We start from the raw sequence: 25,428 nt of genomic DNA, 5'->3' as shown, positions 1-25,428 counted from the left end.
TAAATTGAACTTATTTATTGTCTTTTCTGATGTTTAACAAGACCCCGCCTGTGATTTTGTGGCTGTAACGACTCGTTTGTCCACCAAGGGATTCCCACGAAGACAGTAGTGATATCTATACAAAAAAAAACTTCTTTTAAGTATATGATTATTTCATTTCTACAGACAGGTCGATTCATGTATTAAAAAATTGTTTTCAAGTTGTTAGTGTTTCACGTTTAAGGTTTTTTTTATCATTCTTTTTAATTTTATCACAATGATAATTCTAGTTTTAAAATGCAAAAAAATTGATAATAAATATACAAGTATATGACGTTTATTTGCAATAATGTATATTGGCACACTTTTAATGTTTTTTTCTTTTATCTATCAGAAAAAAAAATTATAAAATAAATAAAAATAATAGAAAAAAGACATCTTACGTGCCACCAATCTCCCCTGAAGTAACTTCGAAAGATACTACATTATAATTATCTTCTCCGCCAAACCAATGCAAAAAGCTTGTTGGTCTTTTAACGTATTGCAGTTCTACACTCTGTATTTCTCCCACCTCAATTGGGGAGATAATCATTTTACTGTATGACTTCAGTTTCGTCAGTTCATCATTGCTGCCAATGTATGTATTATAATAACGATATGAAAAAAAAGAATGAATATGGTGAAATACAACATTTGCACCTGCGCATAACCTAAATACAAAATAGTAAATTAACGATGTTGAAAATGGTCAACGGAACAACCAGCAGTAAAGAAGGTAAACTTACATTTTAATCTAGAATGAAATATTTTATAAGAGACTATACTATCGAAATGAATAGGAAATCTGTTGTTCCCCCCCCGACATATTTCCATCTGAATTATTTACACGCACAATGACAAATCATATATAAAATATTGTCTTATCTTATACTTATATTGTCAGTATGTGCAAGTCTACCATAGAAATGTGATGAGAACCTTTCTATTTACGCTAGGAATAAGTTACCGCCATAATTACTCTATATATGTGATCCAGTCAGTAGTACCAAAATTTCCATGTAATCTAACTTTTATAGATCCGTAGCTTGTAGTTGCCCCTGACACCAATTTTATTACATAGTGAAATCCTGCAATTAAGACATTATAATAATAATTTACCAAATATTCACAATACTTAGCAGACTGGATTTTCATTAAACGACATTGAGTTAAATTTGCATGTCAAAAATAAATTGACTTTTATTCCACAGGCACTTGGGACCAGGATTTTTTTAAAAATTTTCCTCAAAAATATCATTAAATCATTTTGTTTCCATATTTGAGTTATGCGTGTTCTCTGACATGTCTGCTTGCTATTTATTGCTGTTTATACTATGCCTAGTTTTCATCTATAGAAAAGTATAAAAATGAAAACTAAGCATGGTATAAACATCAATAGATAGCAAGCAGACATGTCAGAGAACACGCATAATAACTCGAATAAGGAAACAAAATGACTTAATGATATTTTTGAGGAAGATTCTGTTACAGATCACATGACCGATCTTAGTTTGTCTTTCGGTTATTGCACTTTCGAGATAAAAAAAAATACAATGATTTTGTATGAAATTGGCATTTTGCCGAGAGTTATCATTCTTGATTTGGATGGTAGATTGTTGTGGGAGATGATTGTATGGTTTTCTCAAAAATACAGATCTGAACACCGAAAGGACTATCGTAATGTAAAATATAGCAACGGTAGACCCAGTTCAGTGGGGTTTTCTCTACTATGAATCACAACTACCATAGGCAGTGCTTGAATTTTGTATCGATTGATACTTAAATATGCGAATGTAAGCGTATGGGTACTATAATTACCACAGAAAGGCTTTTTCAGTCTGGTATTAAGGTAAAGTTTTCCCCGAGCATGATACATATCTGCAAAGTAACCTAATTGAGAACACCCATTCGGTTCACAACTTAAACAGTTTCCCTTGTTAAACTCATCCTGAAAAACAATCAAATTTAAAGCAAATTAATTTGTTTTACCGTGTAAAGATTTATAACACACTATAGCATTTTATGAAAGATATATTTTATCCCCCAAATCACGTAATTTCATTATCACGTGACGATAATGATTGAAAAAAAGCTGTCTGTATCGTCTAATATTAACCGGTGGTAATGCTACCGTAAAATCAATGAATACCCCAAGACCATTTGTAAACCAAAAGACAAGGATAACACAAATCTGATAAAAATAATTTGTTTCGGCTTCTAACATAGTAAATTTGACTTAAGAGTAAATTATGAGGTCAGCACCATTTAATATTGCACATTATTAACTGATGACTTAAAATACAATGTAAATTGCCCCTTTAATACAACAGGAGGTTTTAGCAACCATAATTTATACAGGGCAATTGCCCTGTATTAATTTAATACAGGGCACATGCCCTGTATTAATTCTGGCCCTGTATAAAAGTTAAACTTGTGATCTCAACTCAATACGACTGTACTTGGACATAATACAGGATTAATATGAAAATAACCATTTAATAACCCTATAGTATAGACCGACCCATTATATGGGTGACAAATATGCAACAAACAGATAAATAAACTAGAATCCTGTAGCCGACTTGGACTTCGTCCAAACGGATAGCGAATAATCAACATATCTCAATGAATCCCTAGTCGAACCCATTAAGTCTCATTCGTTCGATGTACTACATATATATTTTTAATATTCCCATTTTTTAGTATGATAAAACGTCAAACATTCTTGGCGCGATCATGGAGATTAACTGATTAAAGCAACTCCTTTTCTTGTCTTTTATGTTTTAAATACAATTACTATTTACATAAGATTTGTATTAATAGACTAGCACTCACGAATGATTTACATGGGTATGCTGTAAATGGACATGCCGTGTTAATAGATTCTGCAAACACTTCATGAGAACGAGAGTGACTGCATGCAACAGCTTCAGCAGCACCTTAAAACAGAAAAGTTCATTTGGTCAATATCAGCTCAACTAACTAATTTTGAACATTTAAATACTTATATCTTACATTATTTGTAAAGTTAATCGTTTAGTATAGTTATCCTTAGCGGTTTAGGTTGTCACCGCTTAAAAGTATATGAAAGAGTGATCAAGGGAACCAAGGTTATAGCGGTAATCATTAAAATTCGAAGTTTCAAAAAAAAAGTTGTTTATTTTCTTTTCAGTTTAATAACCTCACCTTTTACTCCTCCACCAAACAGACCACTGAGTGCTCCTGACAACTGGTTAGGACAATCAGGTTGAACTTCTCCACCGTTTACATAAAAGTCTACATGACCTGATGCTTCCATTAGTCCAGCACCACCTGAACTGATAGACGCTCCATTGGTATGTATGACATCCACAAACTTAGCATCTGTCGAATCTAGTCGAATTTCAATTGGATGGTGCTCAAAATCAGGCTCGGCTGCATCCATTCCTGCAGAAAGGTAGTTTGTTAATGTCTGCAGCAACAAAAAATCATCCGGTTATGCAATATAGAATTCCCAAACCCAGAAAAAAAGATAGCTCACTTTGAATATTAAGTTGTGAAGTGTTTACCAGTACCTACCGGTTATACGACCTAATTGTCCATGGAGTAACCAGCCAGTGAAACCAGCTGTATGTGCCCCCAGGCTATGACCAATAAGATGGATGTCTGACAGTCTGGCTCTTGCATGGTCTACCATCATATCTATAATTAATCTCATCTGGGTACCCACCATTCTGGTGTTAGCTACTGCCTGGTCATAGTCAGGGAATGTGGCGCCAGGGCCCCAAGTCACAATTATAACATTAAAGTCATCCTATAATTTTACATACTATATTAGTTCATTATCAATACATTTATTTCAGATAATAAATAGCCATTGACATCTTTTTTGATTGGTTGTGTAAATGACTTGATTATACAGAAAGTAACCAAAACTAACGCACATTGTCCCTTACAGTGGTTTGGCAGTATCTGCCCTTGTTTATGTATTGTCTCTTATAGTGGTTTGCCAGTATCTGCCTTTGTTTATGTATTGTCTCTTACAGTGGTTTGTCAGTGTCTGCCCTTGTTTATGTATTGTCCTTTCCAGTGGTTTGCCAGTATCTGCCCTTGTTTATATATTGTCTCTTACAGTCGTTTGCCAGTATCTGCCCTTGTTTATGTATGGTCCTTTACAGTGGTTTGCCAGTATTTGCCCTTGTTTATGTATTATCTCTTACAGTGGTTTGCCAATATCTGCCCTTGTTTATGTATTGTCCCTTACAGTAGTTTGGCAGTATCTGTCCTTGTTTATGTATCGTCCCTTACAGTGGTTTGGCAGTATCTGCCCTTGTTTATGTATGGTCCCTTACAGTCGTTTGCCAGTATCAGCCCTTGTTTATGTATTGTCTCTTACAGTGGTTTGGCAGTATCTGTCCTTGTTTATGTTTTGCTTCTTCTTGGATTTTGTCCATAATGATTTCCTGTATTTGCTGTTTCTATGAATTTATTGATCCATGAAAAAGTTAGATGTGCAGATGCAGGTGTTTCTAGAAACGCAGAGGACTCTTACCCAATCGGTGCACCTGGACCATGCTCCCAGTTTTTAGTGGAGTCCGAGTTGTCCATTAATTTTTGTTGCTTTGTATGTATTATTTTTGTTATTTTATGTTCTTTGTTTTGTGTCTGTTTTCCATGTCTGGTCTTTGTCACTGGATTACAGTCTTTTGATTTCCGCTAGTATATTGGTTCCCTTGAATACTCTTAAGGCTATACGCTAACAGTGGAAAAAGTGCAAATCGAATACAATAAACAAATAGAAAAAAAAAACACCTATACTTACTAACTTCAACAATTCATCTTTCATTTCATAGATCCATGGAGTCTTTATGGAGTTGGTAAAACCATGTATGATAAACTTGGTCTTTCGTGTGTGATTAAATGGAGAATTATTTATTGTGTCCAGATCCATGAAGTCCAAGAAATAACCGTGTTGTAACCCAGTCTTTGGATTTTTTCTTGTGAACAGTTGCATTTGAGTACCAACTTCTTTAGGCGACCTGGGTAAGTCTAGGGCAGCATTGTCAAATGGTGGTAAGTTATCGAAACAACCAACGAATGGGAAACACTTTGTTCTGGTTAGATTCATCCTTATTGTTGTGCCATTGGTATCGATGAGTGTTGTAGTTTTGACAACTTTAGTGGTCTTGGGAAGAACTTTTGTAGTTGGCACATCGACACAATACCCGATCTCAAGGACAACCACTGTGTATAAAAAAACAAGAAAGGTTTGTTCGATTTGTTTATCGGCATGTAAAATACATCGTTTTTTTTTTAATTTACAAATTGTAAAAAAAAAACAACTTTTCAACCGTTAAATCTTGCATTGGAAAATGATACACCAAATTCACAATATTTAAACATACCAAAACCAACAAGGAACGAAAAGCTGCCCATTACCACCAACAACTAGACAGCACTAAGATACACCGAATATCAGAGATAAGCATGGTCCAAAAACGAGGACACGACAAGATAAGAATATATCATGTTCAAAGAAACTGCTTGTTACAGAAAACAAACACTTCGGTATGCTGTTTTACGTGTTTCAACGACTATTCTTTCATTAGCAGAATCAAAAGATAAAAAACAAATACTTTGGAAGTACACGATGAAATAATAAATTGTATACAAGAAGTGCTCAAAACCAAAAATGATCAAAACAGGAAAGCAAAAATGAATCTAGAACCATGAAGTTCTTCCGTGTGTAACCTAAGTGTTTTAAGGGTTTATATTATGGTTTAAATCTCCCATATGAAACACTTACATTCATTACTAGTATTATAAAAATATTATCAAACCTAATTATTCTATGACTCTCCTGACGTCATGGTAAGTCTTTTTAACATGTGTTTAGGTAGGCACTGCTTAACTATATTTAAATTCTAAGCATTTGTTTTATAAAAATATATATAGAGAGTAAAGCCAATCAAAGAAACATGGCCTACAAAAAAATAAGTACAAAAAGAAATTTAAGATTTTTTTTTTAATTAAATGCTCTTTTCGCAAATATGTCTAACGTTTTATTAACATCATTTTATGCTGTGCCTATGATGGACGGAGCCATTTATAAAGATGTAATAGTCGACTTTGTTGATTATGTAGTGCTATGCCATTTTATTGCTGATGTCTCGACCAACGGGAACATGTATGACTTCCTATAACACATGCTGTGCGTTTTATGTTTCAGAGCATCTGAATATATACGACGTCGCTAACGCTCCGTCGCTGTAAGCAAACACTTGATGTGGTCTTATTCACGATTCAAGCTGTCCGTATAGAATTACGTTTTGAATGAGGGTCCTCACTAATTCGCTATTGACAAAGTTAAGGGAGATAATTATTGAATTATTTATGGAACTCGCCAACGTCGACCGATCTAACAATGAACTATACGTAATTTATTTTGAAATGATTTTATTTGATTGTTTATTTCTTATCTGGGCAAGTTATTTCCAATAAAATAATTTAAAACTGTGTCGTCATTAACGTCGATCGGTCCGCAGTCCATAATTAAAATAATTCCAAACTAAATAAGGCTTTGATGAAGGAACAAGTCTTAGCTTTGACTTTAATCAATCGGAAATTGAATTATTAGGATTGTTTTCAATTTTTAACCGCTTCGCGGTTCATAAACCGTAAACTGCTCTCAAGTTTGCTATGTCGCATGACCTTGTCTAAAATAAAATCTTGCATTTATGTAGTTACCGTAATCATTTGTAAAAGTTATGTTTTATATCGAGTGAATCGATTTGCTTGCCATATTTAGCAGTATTAGGACTAAATAAATATTGTAAATATTTATAGTCTATAAAACTACCATTGTGAACTGGTTCTTTATAAAGGCGATTTTATCTCCAAAAGGGTATGGAAACTTTCGAATTTACTACAGTTGAATGGAAGAATGCCAAGATAATCAATTATTTGGCATAAACGGGATAAAGACCATAAAATTATGCATCGAGTCAGTTCTGGCTGATTTCAACACTTTTAACAGACCATGGTATAACAACTACTTGAACCCTGAAATAAGCATTATATGCACCGATAGGGTGGGTATGCTTAGATTAAAGGAAACGTTTGGGAGGGCTAGAATTATGCTTGCTTCAGACTTAAAAAAAGTAAAAAAAAATATAATACCATTTCAACGTGATATTCCCGGATTTTAACTAATTATAATTATCTTAAACAAATATCTGAAATATTTTGAAATTACAAAAATGGCAACACCGCCTGCGCCAAGTCCAGCGCCCTAGACCACTCGGCCACCTAGGCTATATAAAAATATAGTTTTCGCTGGCCGGGTCATTCCTCCTGGTAGGGTTAATCTAGGGCTGTAACTTAGTACACGATGTATGGTAGTACGGGACAGTACATTTAGATGTTATTATGTAGGGTACTGTATGTTTGTCTGGGTAAATTTTAACTTAATAATTTATAAACAAAGCAAAACTATTTTAAAAAAAAACTTTAAAAAATTATTTTGGGACATATTGGCGCATTCAGTGAAAAAGGTGTAAAAAGTATAATAGCCTTTGGTACTGCTGTAATCATAGATCACAGAAGAAAACAAAGAATACTGTAACATTCCAATAATATTGTACATTTTAGATGCATTTTTATTATTGTAACGAAATTCAAGCATAGACAATATTATACAGGAGTTTTTTGTTTTTTTTTTTTTTTTGTATAATACACTTTAAGTACTGTAACACTACCTGAGTAAGCGTAACATTATCTACTATTACGTTACAGTATAAGTTTGTAAAATAAAATTTCTGCACTATTCCGAGTGAATTGATTGGCTTGTCATATTTAGCATACTGTGATTGAATGATTTAATATCTATAATCTGCAAGAGAAATCTACTAAGATAAATCATTGTTAACAGGTCTTTTGTATAGAAGATTTAACTATTTAAGGTACATGGAAAAGTTTTGGATTAACTACAGTTGAACATACTTACCATTTACTTCTCATACATGTATGAAATCAAGACATTTCTTTCTTCTGGTCAATTGAAAATTACTACTAGACCTTGATATTACAATAACCGTGAACCGAAAAGATTGAATTCAATGTACTGGTAGAGTAAGTCATCAAAAGGAAAAGTTTGTCTAGGTCAGAATTTATTACCTTATTTGAATCAAAGGAAAATGAAGAAACGTGAAAAAATTCAAGAGTTATCGATCTTTGGCTGTTAAATTTTGTTTTGAAGTGTGATTTGTGTTCTTGTACTTAAATCTTGAATAAACAATACCTTATAAATAAAAATGTTTATATTCCTAATTTAATGTGATATTCCATTTATCATGCAATAAATTTAAACGAATGTCGAAAAATTCACATATCTACATTCTTATAATGAATTTTAGTTCATTATTTATATGTACGTATTCTTTTGGTTATTTTATGTTCTTTGTTATATGTGTCCGTTTTCCATGTCTGGTCTTTGTCCCAGGATTACTTTTTTTTTAAATTTCCGCTAGAATCTTGATGACCTTGATTACTTTTTCCTAATACTATAATACTCAATCTAGGGGCATTTTTATATATGTTACATTATTCAAGAATAGACAATATCATGTAGCAGTTATGTACAGTTGTGACAATGTCTGATCTAAAGAACATTACGATAACAGTAAAACAAAATAGTAAATTTTAACACTGTTTTTTGTCTGCAAAACTTATTACATTCAATGTTTATTATCAGAGGTAGATGTAGAAAAAATGGCAATTATAAGACCTATTCTGCTACTACACTCTCCAAAGAAGAGATAGTGGAAAACCTTAAATCTGTGCTATCTTCTTTAGTCTCTCTACCAAAGACGATGATTGGGATCTACCATCTATGTATTGGATTCCTAAACTCCACAAGAATCCATACTAACAACGCTACATAGCTGGATTTGCAAAATGTACCACCTAACCTCTTTCAAAACTTTTACCAGACCTTGCTGTAACTATGCTGACTTTTCGTATCGCGCTAGATATTCTTACAGTTAGGCTTCTGGAACAGGGATATGTTGCTACAAGACTAAAGTCATCACTACAGAAGTTTTATGGTCGTCATCATGACCTTTTGTATCGTTACGGTGTATCCATCTGCACCATGAAAACTGATTTATTCAACGTTTTCCTCTACCCTTATCAAACCATGTTCCATAGCTTTAAATGATATATTTGACTATAACGATGACGAACCACATTGTACCATATCAAACTGTGGTATTAAAAATGCAAAACATGCAACATTCTTATAACCGACTCTTACTTCTCCGGTTCCCCTACAAACAAAACCATCCATACAAGAAGTCACGATTACTTAAGTTGCAAATCAACAAACTTAATATATGGATTAGAATGCAACTTATGTCGTTTAGTATATGTGGGAGAAACGCCAGAACGATTAAACAAAAGAATATGCGGTCATCGTTCGGGAATTAACACCACCAAATTCCCGACAGTTTATCAACACTTTAATCAACAAAATCATTCAATCCTCTATATGAAAGTTCGTATTTTAGAAAAAAATTACCATCCTCCGAACAGTCCCGTTCTAAGTAAAAACTATCGTAGGGAAAGAGAGGAGTACTGGATACGCAGACTAGGTACTGCAACACCTTACGGATGCAATGACAACATCAAAAGTATAGGAAACCTTTCAAGCCAACATAACAATAGCATAATTGTGATGAATTTATTTGACAAAAATCCAAGACGAGTCATGGCCATCGCCACTATACGTCACCTAAGTTACATGATGTATCCATAGATGGTCTCCTTCCTTTCATACAAAAACCTCTTGAACTTCATCACATTAGAACCAAACTTTATTATATACCTCTCACTCTACTACACTCCCTTTACAAAACAAGTCTTGACACTCCTGTTTCTGACCCCACCTCATCATTATACAGACTTGTTGCCATCATTTTGGATATTGTTTTCCACAAACTCTTTAAAGATGAAGAAAAGCGGTCAACAAAGGTATAGATTCGATTGATTTGGCTAAAATCCTCCATCATAAAAACGTTACCAACAAAATTTCCCCAAATTTCAAAGACAAATCCATACCAATTATTTCATATTCCTATACTTCACCGATTGCATCCAAAATAATTTTCAATTATAAAAGGCTATTGCAGAACCTCGAGATTGAGGACCTCGAGGCTAAACCACCTCACTGTTCTTGCAAAAACTCTCCATTCAAATATGGTTCTTCTGGTCACGTCGTTACGGGAGATTTAACAATCATCGAAAACGAATCTCTGCGTAAAATCCTTTCTAAAGGCCCAAGTACCGTGAACCACGCTCCATAAATTGGAATTATAACTTTAAAGTTCTTATGGATGCCGTCGAGGACTATGCAAGAAAATGGATAAAATGAGAACAAGAAGACATTGATTCTCTGTCAGAGTGGTTAAATGCCGTGAGGTCTTTAATTTTGAAACGAATGAAAGTTTTAAGTAGGTCAATGAGTGCAAAGGCTACACCGGTTTTCAAAGACCCCGATGTAGCAAAAACATTGTCTACTATACATGACAAATATGTTGTCGTACCAGCAGACAAAGCCCAAAACAACATTGTTTTTGTCTGCAAAACGGTTTACATCCAATGTATGTTATCAGAGGTAGACGTAGAAAATAATAACAGTGATAAGGTTGTGGAAAACCATAAATCTGTGCTATCCTCTTTTGGTCTCTCTACCACGGACGATGATTGTGATTTACCGTCTATGTACTGGATTCCTAAACTCCACAAGAATCCATACAAACAACGTTTCATAGCTGGATCTGCAAAATGTACCACCAAACCTCTTTCAAAACTTTTAATTTCTGTACTCACAACTGTCAAAGAGGGTCTGCAGTCCTACCACAACACTTGTTACTCATGTAGTGGTATTAATTCAATGTGGATCATGAAAAATTCGAAAGATCTTTTGGAGACAATCAGTTCAAGAATATTATCTGAATATAATAGCATTAAAACCTATGCTTTTTCAACATTGTAGACTTCTATTCTCCATATTCAGTTAAAATCTCGACTTAAAAACATTATGTATCGTTGTTTTTCCAAAGAAGATGGTACACCTAGATACAAATATATAGTTCTTGGTAGAGATTCCTCATACTTTGTAAGAACTAATTCCAAAATCATAATCCAAATATACAGAGGAAGATGTTTACAAAATGCTGGAATTTTTAATCGACAACATAATTGCCAGGTGTGGTGGACGTGTTTTTCAACAAACGGTCGGCATTCCAATGGGAACAAATTGTGCTCCTTTACTTGCTGACCTATTCCTTCACTCTTATGAGGCTGAATTCATAGCTGATCTGATCCGAAAGAAAGAATATCGCTTGGCTAGATCCTTTGATCTCTGTTTCCGCTATATAGATGACGTATTATCTTTAAACAATCCTAATTTCGGGGATTTGATACAACGCATCTACCCCAAAGAATTTGAGATAAAGGATACTACAGACACTGTGAAGTCGGCCTCGTATCTTGACCTACACTTAGAAATCGATGGTAAAGGAAAATTATTGACCAAACTTTACGACAAACGTGATGACTTTTCATTCAGAATTGTCAACTTTTCTTTCATCTGTGGCAACATCCCTTCAGCACCTGCGTATGGAGTGTTCATATCACAACTCATACGTTATGTCAGAGCTTGCCGAAACTACGCAGACTTTTTGTATTGCACTAGAACTCTAACAAATAGGCTTCTGGAACAGGGTTATGTTGCTACAAGATTAAAGTCATTACTACAGAAGTTTTATGGTCGTCATCATGAACTCGTGGATAGTTACGGTGTATGAAAAACATGAAAAAAAAAACTGATTTGTTCAACGGGTCATAGTTTTCCTTTCCTCGTTTGTCTACCCCGGACTTGATTTTTTATGAGCAACTCGGCGGGTGTTTCTAGAAAAGCAGAAGACGCTTACCCTACCGGTGCACCTGGTCCATGCTCCCGGTTTTGAGTGGAGTCCGAGTTGCCCATTTACTTTTGTTACTTTGTATGTATTATTTTGGTTATTAATGTTCTTTGTTGTGTGGGTCTGTTTTCCATGTCAAGTCTTTGTCTCTGGGTTGCATTCTTTTGATTACCGCTATAACCTTGGTTCCCTTGATTACTCCTTGACTTGACTTTTTATGAGCAATTCGGTGGGTATTTCTAGAAAAGCAGAGGACGCTCACCCTACCGGTGCACCTGGTCCATGCTCCAAGTTTTTAGTTGAGTCCGAGTTGCTCATTTGCTTTTGTTACCTTGTATGTATGATTTTAGTTACTTTATGTTCTTTGTTGTGTGTGTCTGTTTTCCATGTCTGGTCTTTGTCCCTGGATTACATTCTTTTGATTACCGCTATAACTTTGGTTCCCTTGATTACTCCTTGACTTGACTTTTTATGAGCAATTCGGTGGGTGTTTCTAGAAAAGCAGAGAACGCTTACCCTACCGGTGCACCTGGTCCATGCTCCCAGTTTTTAGTTGAGTCCGAGTTGCCCATTTACTTTTGTTACTTTGCATGTATTATTTTGGTTATTAATGTTCTTTGTTGTGTGTGTCTGTTTTCCATGCCAGGTCTTTGTCTCTGGTTGCATTCCTTTGATTCCCGCTAGAATTTTGGTTCCCTTGATTAATCTTTTAAATGACATCAAAACAAAAGGATAAGACAAAAGAACCCGACTAACATAGTGTATTTCTCTGATTATAAATACCATGTTAACTGAATGACGAAATAATAACCTAAACTTCAAGGGTCATAACATAGCATAGTTATTTAAAATTAAATACTAGTAAGCAGTTGAAAAATATTTTTTTCATATTATTCCGAGTAAATTGATTGGCTTGTCATATTTATTAGTACTACGGTCGCATTATTTGTAAATATTTTTAATCTGTAAGAGATATCTTCAAAATTAAATCATTGTGAATTTAACAAATGTTTTTATAAAAGCGATTCAGTCATTAATGGTGCATGGAAATTTTTGAACGAACCAGTCTCTTTTACTTGTCTTATACGTCTGATAAAAATCAACATTTAAAAATTATTACCAAAAGACCTTGATATCATAATGTAAACCGAAAAAGAATTTATTCAATGCGCCGGTAGGAAAAGTTATTATTCAAACATTTTAGAGTAAAGGAAAAGTTTGGCTGTATTAGAATTTATATGCTCCGTCCAAACTTTTAAATTAGCGTAAATTGAACCAAAGGAAAACGAGGAAGCGAAAAAAATCAAGAATTATCGCTCTTTACCTGCTAGATTTAATATGTTTTTAAACTGTTGTCTGACGCATGAATCGGACAATCTTTGTTCGAGTGCTATTTGAATCTTGAATAAACAATGCCTTATAAAGTTAAATGTTTAAAAATCCAAATTTAACGGGTAATCAATTTCATTATGATATAAATTAAAACGAATTCGGAAAAAACCTTGCTCTACATTTTGATAATGAACTAGTTGTCGATATGGGTGATAAAACACTGCCTATCCAAAGAAGGGCCCATGGAGGCCCTGGCCATTGTGAATGTGAAAAGGTTATATTTAATTGAGATCAAACATTATAGAATAATAAGAAAGCAATTAAGTTAATTAGATAAGTAAATAAAGAGAATTCGTTGTTTAGCACTTCATAAAATGTATGTGTTTTCATATTTTAAGAAAAAATAGATAAGACATCCCTGTTTAGAAAATCTCTAATTTCGCAATAGTAGCTATTGAGAAAATTGTATGTAGAGAAATAAATTGATATAACCCAAGTATATATATTGCTAGTTAATCAAGTGAATTATAAAGAGTTAATCAATATGGCAATAACTTAAATTTGCGTTTTTCTGTACGAATATTAAGCAAAGAAATATAGACCAAAAAATATTTTTCAGTTGTTCACCAGACTGGAAATATACTATCTAAGTCATACAAAATAGCATTAATGATGTCAAATTACCTGCTTGCCACAGTAAGTTATTAACTTAACCTTCTAAGATGAACGAAAAACTAGATAACATCTTCATATAGTATTTTTCGTTTTATAGATTGGTTAATTTGAAAGCGATGTAAAGCTATAGCCTAATTGTATCTCTATAATCGGAGATCAAGAAATAATTAAAAAAAAAGGTTTTTTCCTTTCATTATGGTACGCATGTTTAGAGTCATTCTTACATTATTACATCTTGTATAAATAAAGTAAATTGTACAATTGTATGTGACAATGTCTGACCTAACGAAAACAACTAATGCCGTTAACGAAATACTTAACTTTAAACTTATCTTATTGTCAAAGAAGCATGACAAACGGATAAGACAAATCTGTCTTTCTCTCCATTTACGAATATATGACATTAACAGAATGACAAAATATGACACGTAAACACCAAGGGCCATAAAATTTTCAGAATAAGTTTTATAAATTGTTCAAGTGGATGTGTCAAAAAGAATTCATATACTTTCAACATAGATTATATTTAAGAAAGTGATAGAAAGAAAAATAAAATGCCTTCGTCAATTACAATGATTATATATCATATGTTACTTAATAAGCATTCGCTCCAAATCATGTAATAGGAACTATTTACATCTACATATATAATTACATGCTTGGTATAAGCCCCATATACAAAATGCCCGCACAAAGTGATTTCTTTTGTTAAATGAACAACTTATATTCCCAGCCTCCTCAATTTATGACGTTGAAAAATCCAACATATATGTATACATATACCGGTTATAATAAATGACATAAATATACTTAAAATCAAATTAACAATTCGTAATTCTGTAAAACACCGACCGGGAAGGGAGGTAATATGGCTGGTGCCTTATACAACTACTTGTTTGCCAATGTGAATTCTGAATTTAGAGGGTCTTCGGTCTTACCACAACACTTGTTAATCTCGTTGTGGTATCCATTCGATGTTGTTCCTGAAAAATTCAAGAGATCTTCTGGAAACGTCCAATGCTAGATTATTACTGGAATATTATGGAATCAAGAGTAATCAAGGGAACCAAGGTTATAGCGGTAATCAAAAGAATGTAATCCAGGGACAAAGACCAGAAATGGAAAACAGACACACACAACAAAGAACATAAAGTAACTAAAATCATACATACAAAGTAACAAAAGTAAATGAGCAACTCGGACTCCACTAAAAACTGGGAGCATGGACCAGGTGCACCGGTAGGGTAAGCGTCCTCTGCTTTTCTAGAAACACCCGCCGAGTTGCTCATAAAAAGTCAAGTCCGGGGTAGACCTGTGATTTTTCAACCATTCATACTACTATTTCCCATACTTAGTTGAAATACCAACTCCATAGCATTATACATCATTGTCACTTCAAAAAAGACGGAACACCTACATGCAAATACGTAGTACGTGGTAGATATTGTCGATGCTTTGTAAACTAAAAATTGCAAATCATATTTTAAGCGAACCGAAGAAGATATTGTCAAAATGCTGGAATTTTTTATTGACCACATATTTGTCCATTGTGGTGGACCTGTTTTTAAAAAAAACGGTCGGTTTCTCAATGGGAACAAAAATGAAGAAAGTAATCAAGAGAACCAAGATTCTTGCGGAAATCAGAAGAATGTAAACCAGGGACAAAGACCAGACATGGAAAAAGGATACACACAACAAAGAAACATAAAATAACCAAAATAATACAGTGACAAAGTCAATGAGCAACTCGTAATCCACTAAAACTGGGAGCATGGACCAAATGCACCGGTAAGGTGGGCGTCCTAAGCTTTTCTAGAAACATCCGCCGAGTTGAGTCCAAGGTAGGAAAGGAAAACTATGACACGTTGAACAAATCAGTTTTCATGGTGCAGATAGATACAACGTAACCATACACGAGTTCATAATGACGACAATAAAACTTCTGTAGTGATTACTTCAATCTTGTAGCAACATAACCCTGTTCAAAAAGCCTAATTGTAAGAAGTCTAGCGCGATTCAAGTCTTGGTAGTTACAGTAAGCTCTGGAATAAGGAGCGAGTTGTGATATGAAAACTCCATGTGCAGGGGCGGAAGGGATGTTGCCACATATGAAAAGAAAGTTGAAAATTCGGAATGAAGTCACCGCGTTTGTCGTTTGTGAACCATGTGATATATTCTAAAAAATGCTAAATCTTGTAAAATATTGACTGAACATCCTTGACCAATCGGAACATCAATCAGTCTCGCCCGGCTCTTGCATAAAACTATTTATATAAGACTATATAGTTGCTCGTCTTACGAAACGCGTGTCCGGACTTACAAAATAAATTGACGTTTAAAGGGATTTCCCAGGGTAGTCTAAAAATAGTTATGACCTCGGAGTCATAAAATTGATTAAAACTACAATTGAAAAGTTTTGATCCTTAAAAACCAGTATCAATTCATTGCAATGATTCGAGTTCCGGATTTTCTTTTTCATTCAAATACAATATTGCAGCATTTGCTCAAAAACCAGCCAACAAGGAATACTTAACTAATTTTTGAGGATTCCCTCGTCCGACTAAACAGCCAATCAGAGCGCTAGAAGTATACTAATTGCCACAACAAACATATGACATACCTCGTGACTAATCGTATTACTGACATTCCCGATCAAGCTACCCAAGAAAATAGAAGACATCAATTTGCAAGGAAGATTTTGTTTCCGAAAAAGGGGAAATAGTATTCAATATGACACTAACGGATTATAATGAAAACATGGAGAGCAAAAGTATTGATCAGTAAGTTTTTTTTAAACTTTACATTGAGTTACATTCGTAATATATTTGCAACATATTCAGTTGTGACCTTTACGTTAAAGTTAAGTTGCATCATATTAATGATGTTCTTATTGAAAAGTTTTGCTAATGCTGTCAATTTCAGATACTAATTAGCTCCTGATGCCTTGTATGTGTTTAGTAAATAATGACTTGTTTTCTCTTCGCCTTTAAACATTCTTGGAAGTCGTTGCAGCAGTAGTTGTAACGTCAGTGCTATTTTTAGCAGAGTTCCATATTAACATGACCTAAACAGTCTTCTCAAAAATTCTGCCAAAACAAAAAAGAAAACAAGACAAAACGAAAATGTATTGTAAATTTGAAATAATACCAGTTGCATGTGAGATACTTCATTAGATATATTTGGTGATTGCATAACCCCTTGCAATGTCTATTTTTAGATTTTTTTTCGCGGAATCCCATTTCATTATGCTTAATAAGCATTTTTTTCTAAATATTTCAGGCCTGCAGTTGAAGCAGGGATTACATTGATGGAAGTGATTTCCGATGCAGAAAAAGATGGCAGAGTTGTAAATGGAATCCAGAACTGTGCTTTGCATTTACAAAAGTAAGCAAGCTAGTATAAATATGTTGCACAATCAGTGGCGGACGGGTCTCGAAATTTCTAAATTTCTAAAAAGGAGGGGGCGAGTCGCTCAAGTGATTTCCAGTTTTTTTTTTCATTTTAACTTTTTTAGCAGAAGGGTGGTAGGTGGCCCTCTGCCCCTCCATTTGGATCTGCCTATCACAATGAACTTTGTACCTCACTGAGATCAAATAAAGAAATAAATACCATTACATTTCTGTTCTACTTAAAAACAGTGATAATACCTTTATTTGAACATGTATGGTGTCATGTATTTTCCATTCATTTTAATCATGATTGTTTTTATTTCAGTTGTGCTGACAATGTAATGGCATGCATTTTAGCCGACTATGGACCTGTGCATGATGTTACCATTAATATTGAACATACATTGCTCGAGGCCTATTGTATGGAAAATGACATCAAAGTTTTGAAGGTAAATATAACTTTAAAATAAAATTATTCTACATGTCATCATATGTTTTAGGCTACTTTCGTCTGTATGACTATCATGATATTTTAAGCAGATATATCAAATTAATTTTGCAGAATATTTTTTGTAAACTGAAGTACTAGTAATTATGCAAATCTTTTAAATTTTGTTTTGTATCTGATCCATGATTTTTTAATTCTTCAGATTGACAGTTCAAAAAAGATCAAGAAATTTCTGGGCTCAATACAGAAAAATAAAAACAAATACCCAGATAGATCAAGTGACTACACCTGTATCCTGATAAAGGTAAGTTTCTAAAGGTAAATCACAGTTATATGAACTGCTCCTTATTTATACAACTTTTTAAATAATGAAAATAGAAGTCAAACATGTGTTTACAATAGTGCAAATATTGGATACACCTCATAAATGAAATGTGTCCAAAATGAATTATGGAAAGGTGTGAAAATATAAAAACAAAATACTAGTGGTTGTTTATATTGATTTTATTTACAATTTTACTTTTACAGAACCCTAAGAAAGACAACAAGACCAGGATTGACACTTTGTTAAAGTTTGATAAGCTCCATAAAGTATGGGGATGGCATTTGATTGAATTTCCAGTTTGATGTTGAAGTGAATCATTCATCTGTATATTCCTCATCTGAGTAAGTATCTCTAGCAGGCATATTGTCAGACTACTCAAAGCTAAAACTTTCTAATAGTGCATGGCCATGGATATTTAAAAGTAAAACATTAAAACATTCTAGTATAATTTGTTGCATTTGACTTACGTCCGACCACACTATATATTGCTTTAGAAGTCAGTGTCAGAAATTGGAATGGGTCAAAGGTCATTTAACAGTCGCTTAAATAGAATCTAGTGTCAGTAAATATGTCAGTATTAATCAGAGTGTTCTTCCAAAAATAAAAGTTTACTTAATAAAAATGCATTTATATGCATTGACATTCACGAATGCTTTCTTTCCTTTTTTTTCAGAATTTACCTGCAACTAGCAGTAAATAAACTAAAAAAAAGAATAGCAGCTGGTGCTATTCCCAACATTATGTTGGTTATCCACCTTACTGTTGGACTGTCTCAACAATATAGTTTACTGTTGGAGCTGTCTTACCAAGGTCCATGTGCAGTCCCAGGGGTCTAGTCGTGTACATATGGGGGATCTGACCCATGACATGGAGAAGCTAGGAGGTGTCCTTGATTAAAAGAAGAAAAAAAAATGCTGTAGAAAAAGTGACATGTTGAATATATGTTTTACGATGTTGTCATTTCTATTAGTATGTTCATTGTTTAGTGATTAAGAAATGAAAATGAATGAACCAAGCCCTCTGCACTTTTCTGATGGTTGCTAAAAACAACCACAAAAAATATCGCCAATTTGCTTTTGATTACCACTCGAATCCTGGTTCCTTTAATTACTCTTACAACAAAACAACTAACTTAGGACTGTAGGTATGTAAGTAAGTAAACTTTATTTAGAGTTGGCACATATATACATTTTAACAAATCAACACGAGCTCTTATAAGCTCTTTAACCGACTGGCAAGTGTTAATCTGTTAACCATCAACAAGTTGATTTGATATGGAGGTGGTTATAAACAATATTGAAGTCAATAATGGAAATACCGCTTTTCATAAGAATTAAAACAAAACAGGAAAGGAAATTATCTCCGATTGCACAGACAATGAAACGATAAATCATGAGTAGGAAGCTAGTAAGGGAACTCCGAAACGCGTATAGCTAGTAAATAATTAGAAATTCATTGTGTACATGACTGATAATTTAACAGAACTGGTGTATGACGACTGTCAGTACGAGACCCTAAATATCAGTCAGTGACGCTGAAATAACCCTTACAGCACACTCGTTAGCTGCAAAATAACGCTAGCGCACCGTTGATAAAACAACGGTACAATTCAAGCACAGATGCGGTTAACGAAGATTCACCACATCCGTGGAGTATTAAATCATATTTTTTTCATCACAAATAATTTTTTGTTTAGGCATAGCGATCTGAATGGTCAAATTTTGAGTTGAGAAAAGTTTCCAGGAAAAATATAATTTGAGATTTTCAGAGTGAACAAATGAACTTAGAATTGAAATAATTTTTGGGAAGGTTAATCAATCCGGCGCTGTTTTACCATGGATGGTCACTTCACAGTCACTGTGGCTTACCATGGGTAGTCACTTCAGAGTCACTGTGACTTACCATGGGTAGTCACTTCAGAGTCACTGTAACTTACCGTAGTATAACCACAATATATTCACCCTTCCATTTTTTTCTGAAGAGGGTATCAATGGTAGAATCAGGTAGTGGAGGTCACGTTCCAAAATTTGTTTCAAAATTTAAAAAATGAAAAAATCACACATTAAAGATCAAATCGACAATCAACTTTCATGTCCGAGAACATTTTAAAAAGTGATTTGGTTCTTCGAAAGTATATCTTTTCGGAGTAATGCATAAAAAAACTTAGAACAGTTCTACTTGGCATCAATGCTCTAGATCTTTGGGAGTTCTTTGTTCTGTGTATTGGCTCCGTGGTCGACCGTTACCATGGCATCCTTGTTATGTGGCAGCTGTTTCTTTCAGAACATAACCGCTAAACAATAAGTTTCATACGACAGGTGAGACAACGGAATACACAATGGCACGCGCCATCTGTCAATTTATACCTTTCCCAATATAATCGGCACGGTACAAATATGTGCTCAACACTGCCATCAACTTTAAAAACCGAACAAAGATGATTACATGAAAAGACTTAAGCTGACAAGGCTATCCGTAGATAGATAATGAAATATAAACCAATAGTTCATTGTCAGCATTTTCAATGTGACCAATTACCTGAGAAACAGCTGGTTCTCGCGACAGCTTGGGTCTTATTGGTAATTATTTAAATAAAAAGTTGATATATAACGGTTTAAAATTTTTCATCGATTTGTGGTTAAATGTTTACATGATTTGACAATTTTGTAAGTAAACCAGGACAAAGAAAACGGTACCTAGTATAAAGCAACACAATACACAAAGAAAACCACAGAAAAATCTGTTATCTTTTGATTAAAAACTGCTTCAGAACAAAGAAAAGTGAACTAGTACAAAGTGCACGATGTAGATGTCTTAAAAACTTTAAGATATAGTTATATAAACTTATTATGGGAACTCAAGTTTCTATTTGCATATTTGCAACAAAAACGCCAGGTAACAACCAATATAAGAGATTCTTAGAAAACCATCTTCAGAGAGCGTATTTTATTTCTTTTTTATGAACAATAGATAGAGACAATGAACTGTTGAAAGTACAAAGTCTTATTATAGGGCCAGCGCTTTTTCAACGTCCGCGTATAAAACGAGGCATGATATATCTAAGTATATTTAAGTATTATACATAATTTAAGGTACTATGAAGTTCCAATCTTACACAGTTTGACTGGGAATAGGCCAACTCAAGGCACATGAAAAATATCAACATATAGCCTTTTTGAAAGGATGGACTGAGATACCTTTATCCTTTCTTCCACTCTCTTACATTTGGTATCTTTTCTCATCACTCTTTCGACGGCTCTCTCCCTTTTACCCTGTCGCCCTTCCCTTTATGATAGCTATATAGAACTTTGCGTTGTGCCACAACAATGCAGTGGATTTTATTAAATACAGTAGTACCCTGAACCATGAGCCCATGTGACGCTATAATCAAGTAACAATGTTTATTAAAGAACCAAATAGACCTGAACTTGTATTATTAAATATACTGCGTTGGATATAGTAACGTGTAGCTCCATGACTAATTCAGGGTATTCCCTCTGTCAGGTATAATCGTGACTTAGTCAAATGATGTCTAAAAATAAACGTATATATAAAACTGTGGCGATCGACCAACACTCAGGTATAGTAGACATGATTAAGATACGGTAGAGATCATACCTGTAAGCATGATTGACGTCATACCCAAATTAAAGGTCGGGAGTAACAGTTGGGGTAACCTATACCTCTCTCTCTCTCTCTCTCTCAGTCCGTTGTTGCATACAGGATTGCACTACACATGTAAAAGGTAATACATGTAATAGGACCTTCTTTGTAATAATTTATTTTCATATCATACCCATGCTTTTTTAAAGCTCGCACCACTCGCCGATTTTTTTCTCATCCACCCCACCCTGACTACTTGGATCCCCCTTATATACTCCGTGTATACCTTGATGTTTTTTGTTTTTTTATGTGGATTATTTTAGAAAAGAAGAACGAATGGAAGCTAAGTTTATGTAAATTGCATCAGAAATATCAGAGCAAGTGTTTACGAATAGACGCACCTGCACTGGAACTCTTTTAGGCTGAATGTCCTTTCTAACCAGATTTGCACCCAGTTTATCATGATATTATCTTTGGCATTAAGGCAAGTATTTGTATAGTCCAAAAATAGCAGAATTGTTTACTTCGTTTTGTCATCTGATAGGTCATATGATGAAATAAATAATCCCACAACCTGTTCACAAATATATTTTATAGGTACAGAAGTTTAACCCACTGCGTAATAGATGATGACATGTAATGAATGTGACAATGAAAGTTAACTACACCATACGTGTAATGGGTTCATAGTAACTAGAATAAATTCTGTTATAATGGTTCGTCTAAATCTGAAATATATACGAAGATATGCTTTCATTGAAAATAGAAACAAATTGAAATAAGATATTTCCATAATTGGGTTTTCAGAATCCAGTATAGAATTTTGAAAAGTTACAACTTAATCCTCTGCTAATTCTCCCAAAGTAGACCTATTGCTTTATCACGATAGGAGATAAAACTCCAGTTTTGGATTGTTTTAAATAACCATATTTAGATTTTCATTTTGAATATGCTGTAACTGATAAAAGAATCATTTGGATTTTACATCAGACATTAACAAAAACTCCCATGATTTTGCTTTTCAGGAAACAATATTTTTCTGTCTAGCTAAACAATAAATATCACAAAGTACTCCACTGTGATTAGAAAGTGTGGCCAGAATAAATACAGACAACAGTAAGTAAATTGCATACAAGACGATGCCTGGGGTATGTAAAAGCATGTAGGCATGGACGAATAATGGCAAGTAATTGACTGAAGTAGTTACAGGCCTGTAATATACATGGGTAAAATGTAGTTGGATGGAGTATGATGTAGGCCAACAGTTGACTGGAATAAATACAGGTCTGTAGTAGGCATGGGCGAATGTACCGTAGTACCGTAGGTACTAGAGTATGTTCATGCCTGTAGTAGTCATGAGCAAATATAGGCACGTATTTCACCGGAGTCAGGCGCGGATCCAAGGCGTACGCCCCTAAAATTTGGAAAAGTCTAAATCATTTTTTTTTTGCATGAAATCTTGATTTTTCACAAATCCTTCATCCAATTTTTCGTTTGCCTCACTTTGCTCGGTATTTAATTCTAATTACGCCCACAACCTGAATTCCTGGACCCGGCCCCGAACTCCATGTAAGGTATGTAGAAGACTTGCAAATGTAGACAAGAAGTTGAATGCAAGACGATGCCTGGGGTATGTAAAAGCATGTAGTAGACATGGACGAATGATGGCAAGTAATTGACTGAAGTATGTACAGGCCTGTGGTACACATGGGCAAATGTACATGTAAGCTGGTTGTTGAATGGAATTTGATATAGACCAGCAGTTGACTGGAATATATACAAACCTGTAGTAGGCATGGGCGAATGTACCGTAGTACCATAGGTCATTACTGGACTATGCTCATGCCTGTAGTAGGCATGAGCAAATGTAGGCACGTATTTCACCGGAGTCAGGCGCGGATCCAAGGACAGACGTGCTGGGCGTACGCCCCCCCCCCCCCCCCCGAGATAGGGAAAAATGAAAACCTTTTTTTTGCATGAAATCTTGATTTTTCACAAATCCTTAATCTAATTTTTTGCTTGCCTCACTTTGCTCGGTATTTAATTCATTTAATTCTAATAACGCCTCCAACCTAAAATCTTGGACCCTGCCTTGAGCTCCATGTAGGTCTGTAGAAAACATGGGTAAATGTAGGCAAGAAGTTGACAGGAGTATGTACTGACCAGAAGTAGGCATGGGCAACAGACCAGATACAGACATACGCAAATGTAGTCTAGTTTTCAGAACTAATACAAACCAACAGTAGACAAGTGATATACAGGAAAAAAGTTGAAATATTTATTCACTACATATACATGATTTTTTAAAAAGTATTCGATTGATTTTATTGGCTTCTCATGAAAGATGAATTGAACTTATTTATCATACAGATAGCAATGATTTATCGAATTTTAATTTCGATAATTCACACGTGAAATAAGTTCTGTAATTTCGTTCTCGGACTTTCTCCCGATAGAAACGTTACAATACGAATATCAATCGCCCGATCACAAAGTTAAAAGAAGTCATGTTGAAAATAACAGTAAATCATTGAGAAAATCTATATGATAAGTATGATTATTAATTGTTTATCGTGAATAGTCAAATTATAATTGCTCTTGCCAAAAACGCTTGAAGATTTAACTTTTTTCGCACACTCGTTAAATTTGGGCGTTGATCATAATTTAGTTATTAATTATTCTTTTAATGTATTTCTATTTGTTAACGTGGTTCTCTTGTTACACCTTGTATGGTATCGTTTATGTATGTCTATTATGTGAAAGATTTTCGGGCAAACGTGATCACATTCTGCAATGAGCCTCTGAAAATTAGAAAGCACTACTTTAATCACATATTACATCTGTTTTGTTTTGGTAAATCGGACGACGTTACCAATGTGCTGTATTCTTATTTGCAGAGAGAGTTCAAGAGACTTGATAGTGAATTAAAGGTACATGTTGTACATACATGTATCATTAACGAAATTCGGGGCAAAAAATACAGCCGTATACATGTAAAAAATCAAAGCCCCGTGTGCAATTTATATAAAATTTGTATTCGCCTGCGACCCACCTCAAGAGACTTCATATATTTCACTTTCAATGGTCAATCTTTAAGGTTAAGTATCTCTTTGAATATAAATGTGGATGTATTGCCATTGGAACACGACTACATTTGTCTGAGATACTCTTATATCTCGTACATGAATCCTTAGAAGCACATTTAAGTTTAGGTGAATTTCATTTTCAACCGGAGTAAACAGTTTTGTGAAGTTCCATCCAGTCTGGCACATTTTTTGATTTTTGGTTCCATAAGAAAATCCTTACACCAATGCGTTATCAATAAGGTTTTATTGGCTTTAAAGTTTGTTGTTACAAGGTCAAATGTTGATCCCCACCACCGGGTCTGTATTTAATACTAGTATTTGAAGAGCTTCATGCATTTTTTTTTTATTTTGATGTCCATGCACTTTCGAGCATGGCACAATTTCAGGCACTGAAACATGTACGATCACATGATCATGTATTTTATTTTGAAGGTGACCTATTAAACATATATTATAAGAATATTTGCACCAATATAGAATCATACATGTGTAAATATCGTTCTGATAGAACTTACGTACGAAAACTAATGGCAAAAGTTATGATCGACGCAATATTATGTGCATTGTACTAAATATTTTAATTGCTAAA

At 34.2% G+C, this 25,428-nt stretch overlaps 2 protein-coding genes across 2 annotated transcripts; one reads left to right on the top strand and one right to left on the bottom strand.

The window, feature by feature from the left end:
- Positions 1 to 5,508, bottom strand: LOC148628977 (pancreatic lipase-related protein 2-like). Its single transcript, XM_088541808.1, has 9 exons — positions 5,403 to 5,508; positions 4,820 to 5,241; positions 3,577 to 3,811; positions 3,205 to 3,444; positions 2,854 to 2,957; positions 1,837 to 1,966; positions 998 to 1,106; positions 423 to 608; positions 1 to 115 (listed from the first exon to the last, which is right to left on the bottom strand). The coding sequence occupies exons 1-9, from the start codon at positions 5,431 to 5,433 to the stop codon at positions 34 to 36; spliced, it is 1,539 nt and encodes a 512-aa protein (XP_088397934.1). The 5' UTR covers positions 5,434 to 5,508; the 3' UTR covers positions 1 to 33.
- A 10,386-nt stretch (positions 5,509 to 15,894) lies between these two features.
- On the top strand, positions 15,895 to 19,165 carry LOC148628976 (growth arrest and DNA damage-inducible protein GADD45 gamma-like). Its single transcript, XM_088541736.1, has 6 exons — positions 15,895 to 16,768; positions 17,268 to 17,372; positions 17,703 to 17,826; positions 18,028 to 18,129; positions 18,354 to 18,491; positions 18,824 to 19,165. The coding sequence occupies exons 1-5, from the start codon at positions 16,719 to 16,721 to the stop codon at positions 18,450 to 18,452; spliced, it is 480 nt and encodes a 159-aa protein (XP_088397862.1). The 5' UTR covers positions 15,895 to 16,718; the 3' UTR covers positions 18,453 to 18,491; positions 18,824 to 19,165.
- Positions 19,166 to 25,428: the final 6,263 nt, after the last annotated feature.

The sequence above is a fragment of the Perna viridis genome, chromosome 1, assembly GCF_037379345.1.
Source record: "Perna viridis isolate PV_CMFRI_1.1 ecotype Kerala chromosome 1, ASM3737934v1, whole genome shotgun sequence".
Classification (NCBI taxonomy): Eukaryota; Metazoa; Mollusca; class Bivalvia; order Mytilida; family Mytilidae; genus Perna; species Perna viridis.
The sequence above is the reverse complement of the archived record's forward strand: the minus strand, read 5'-3'. Positions and strand labels throughout refer to the sequence as shown.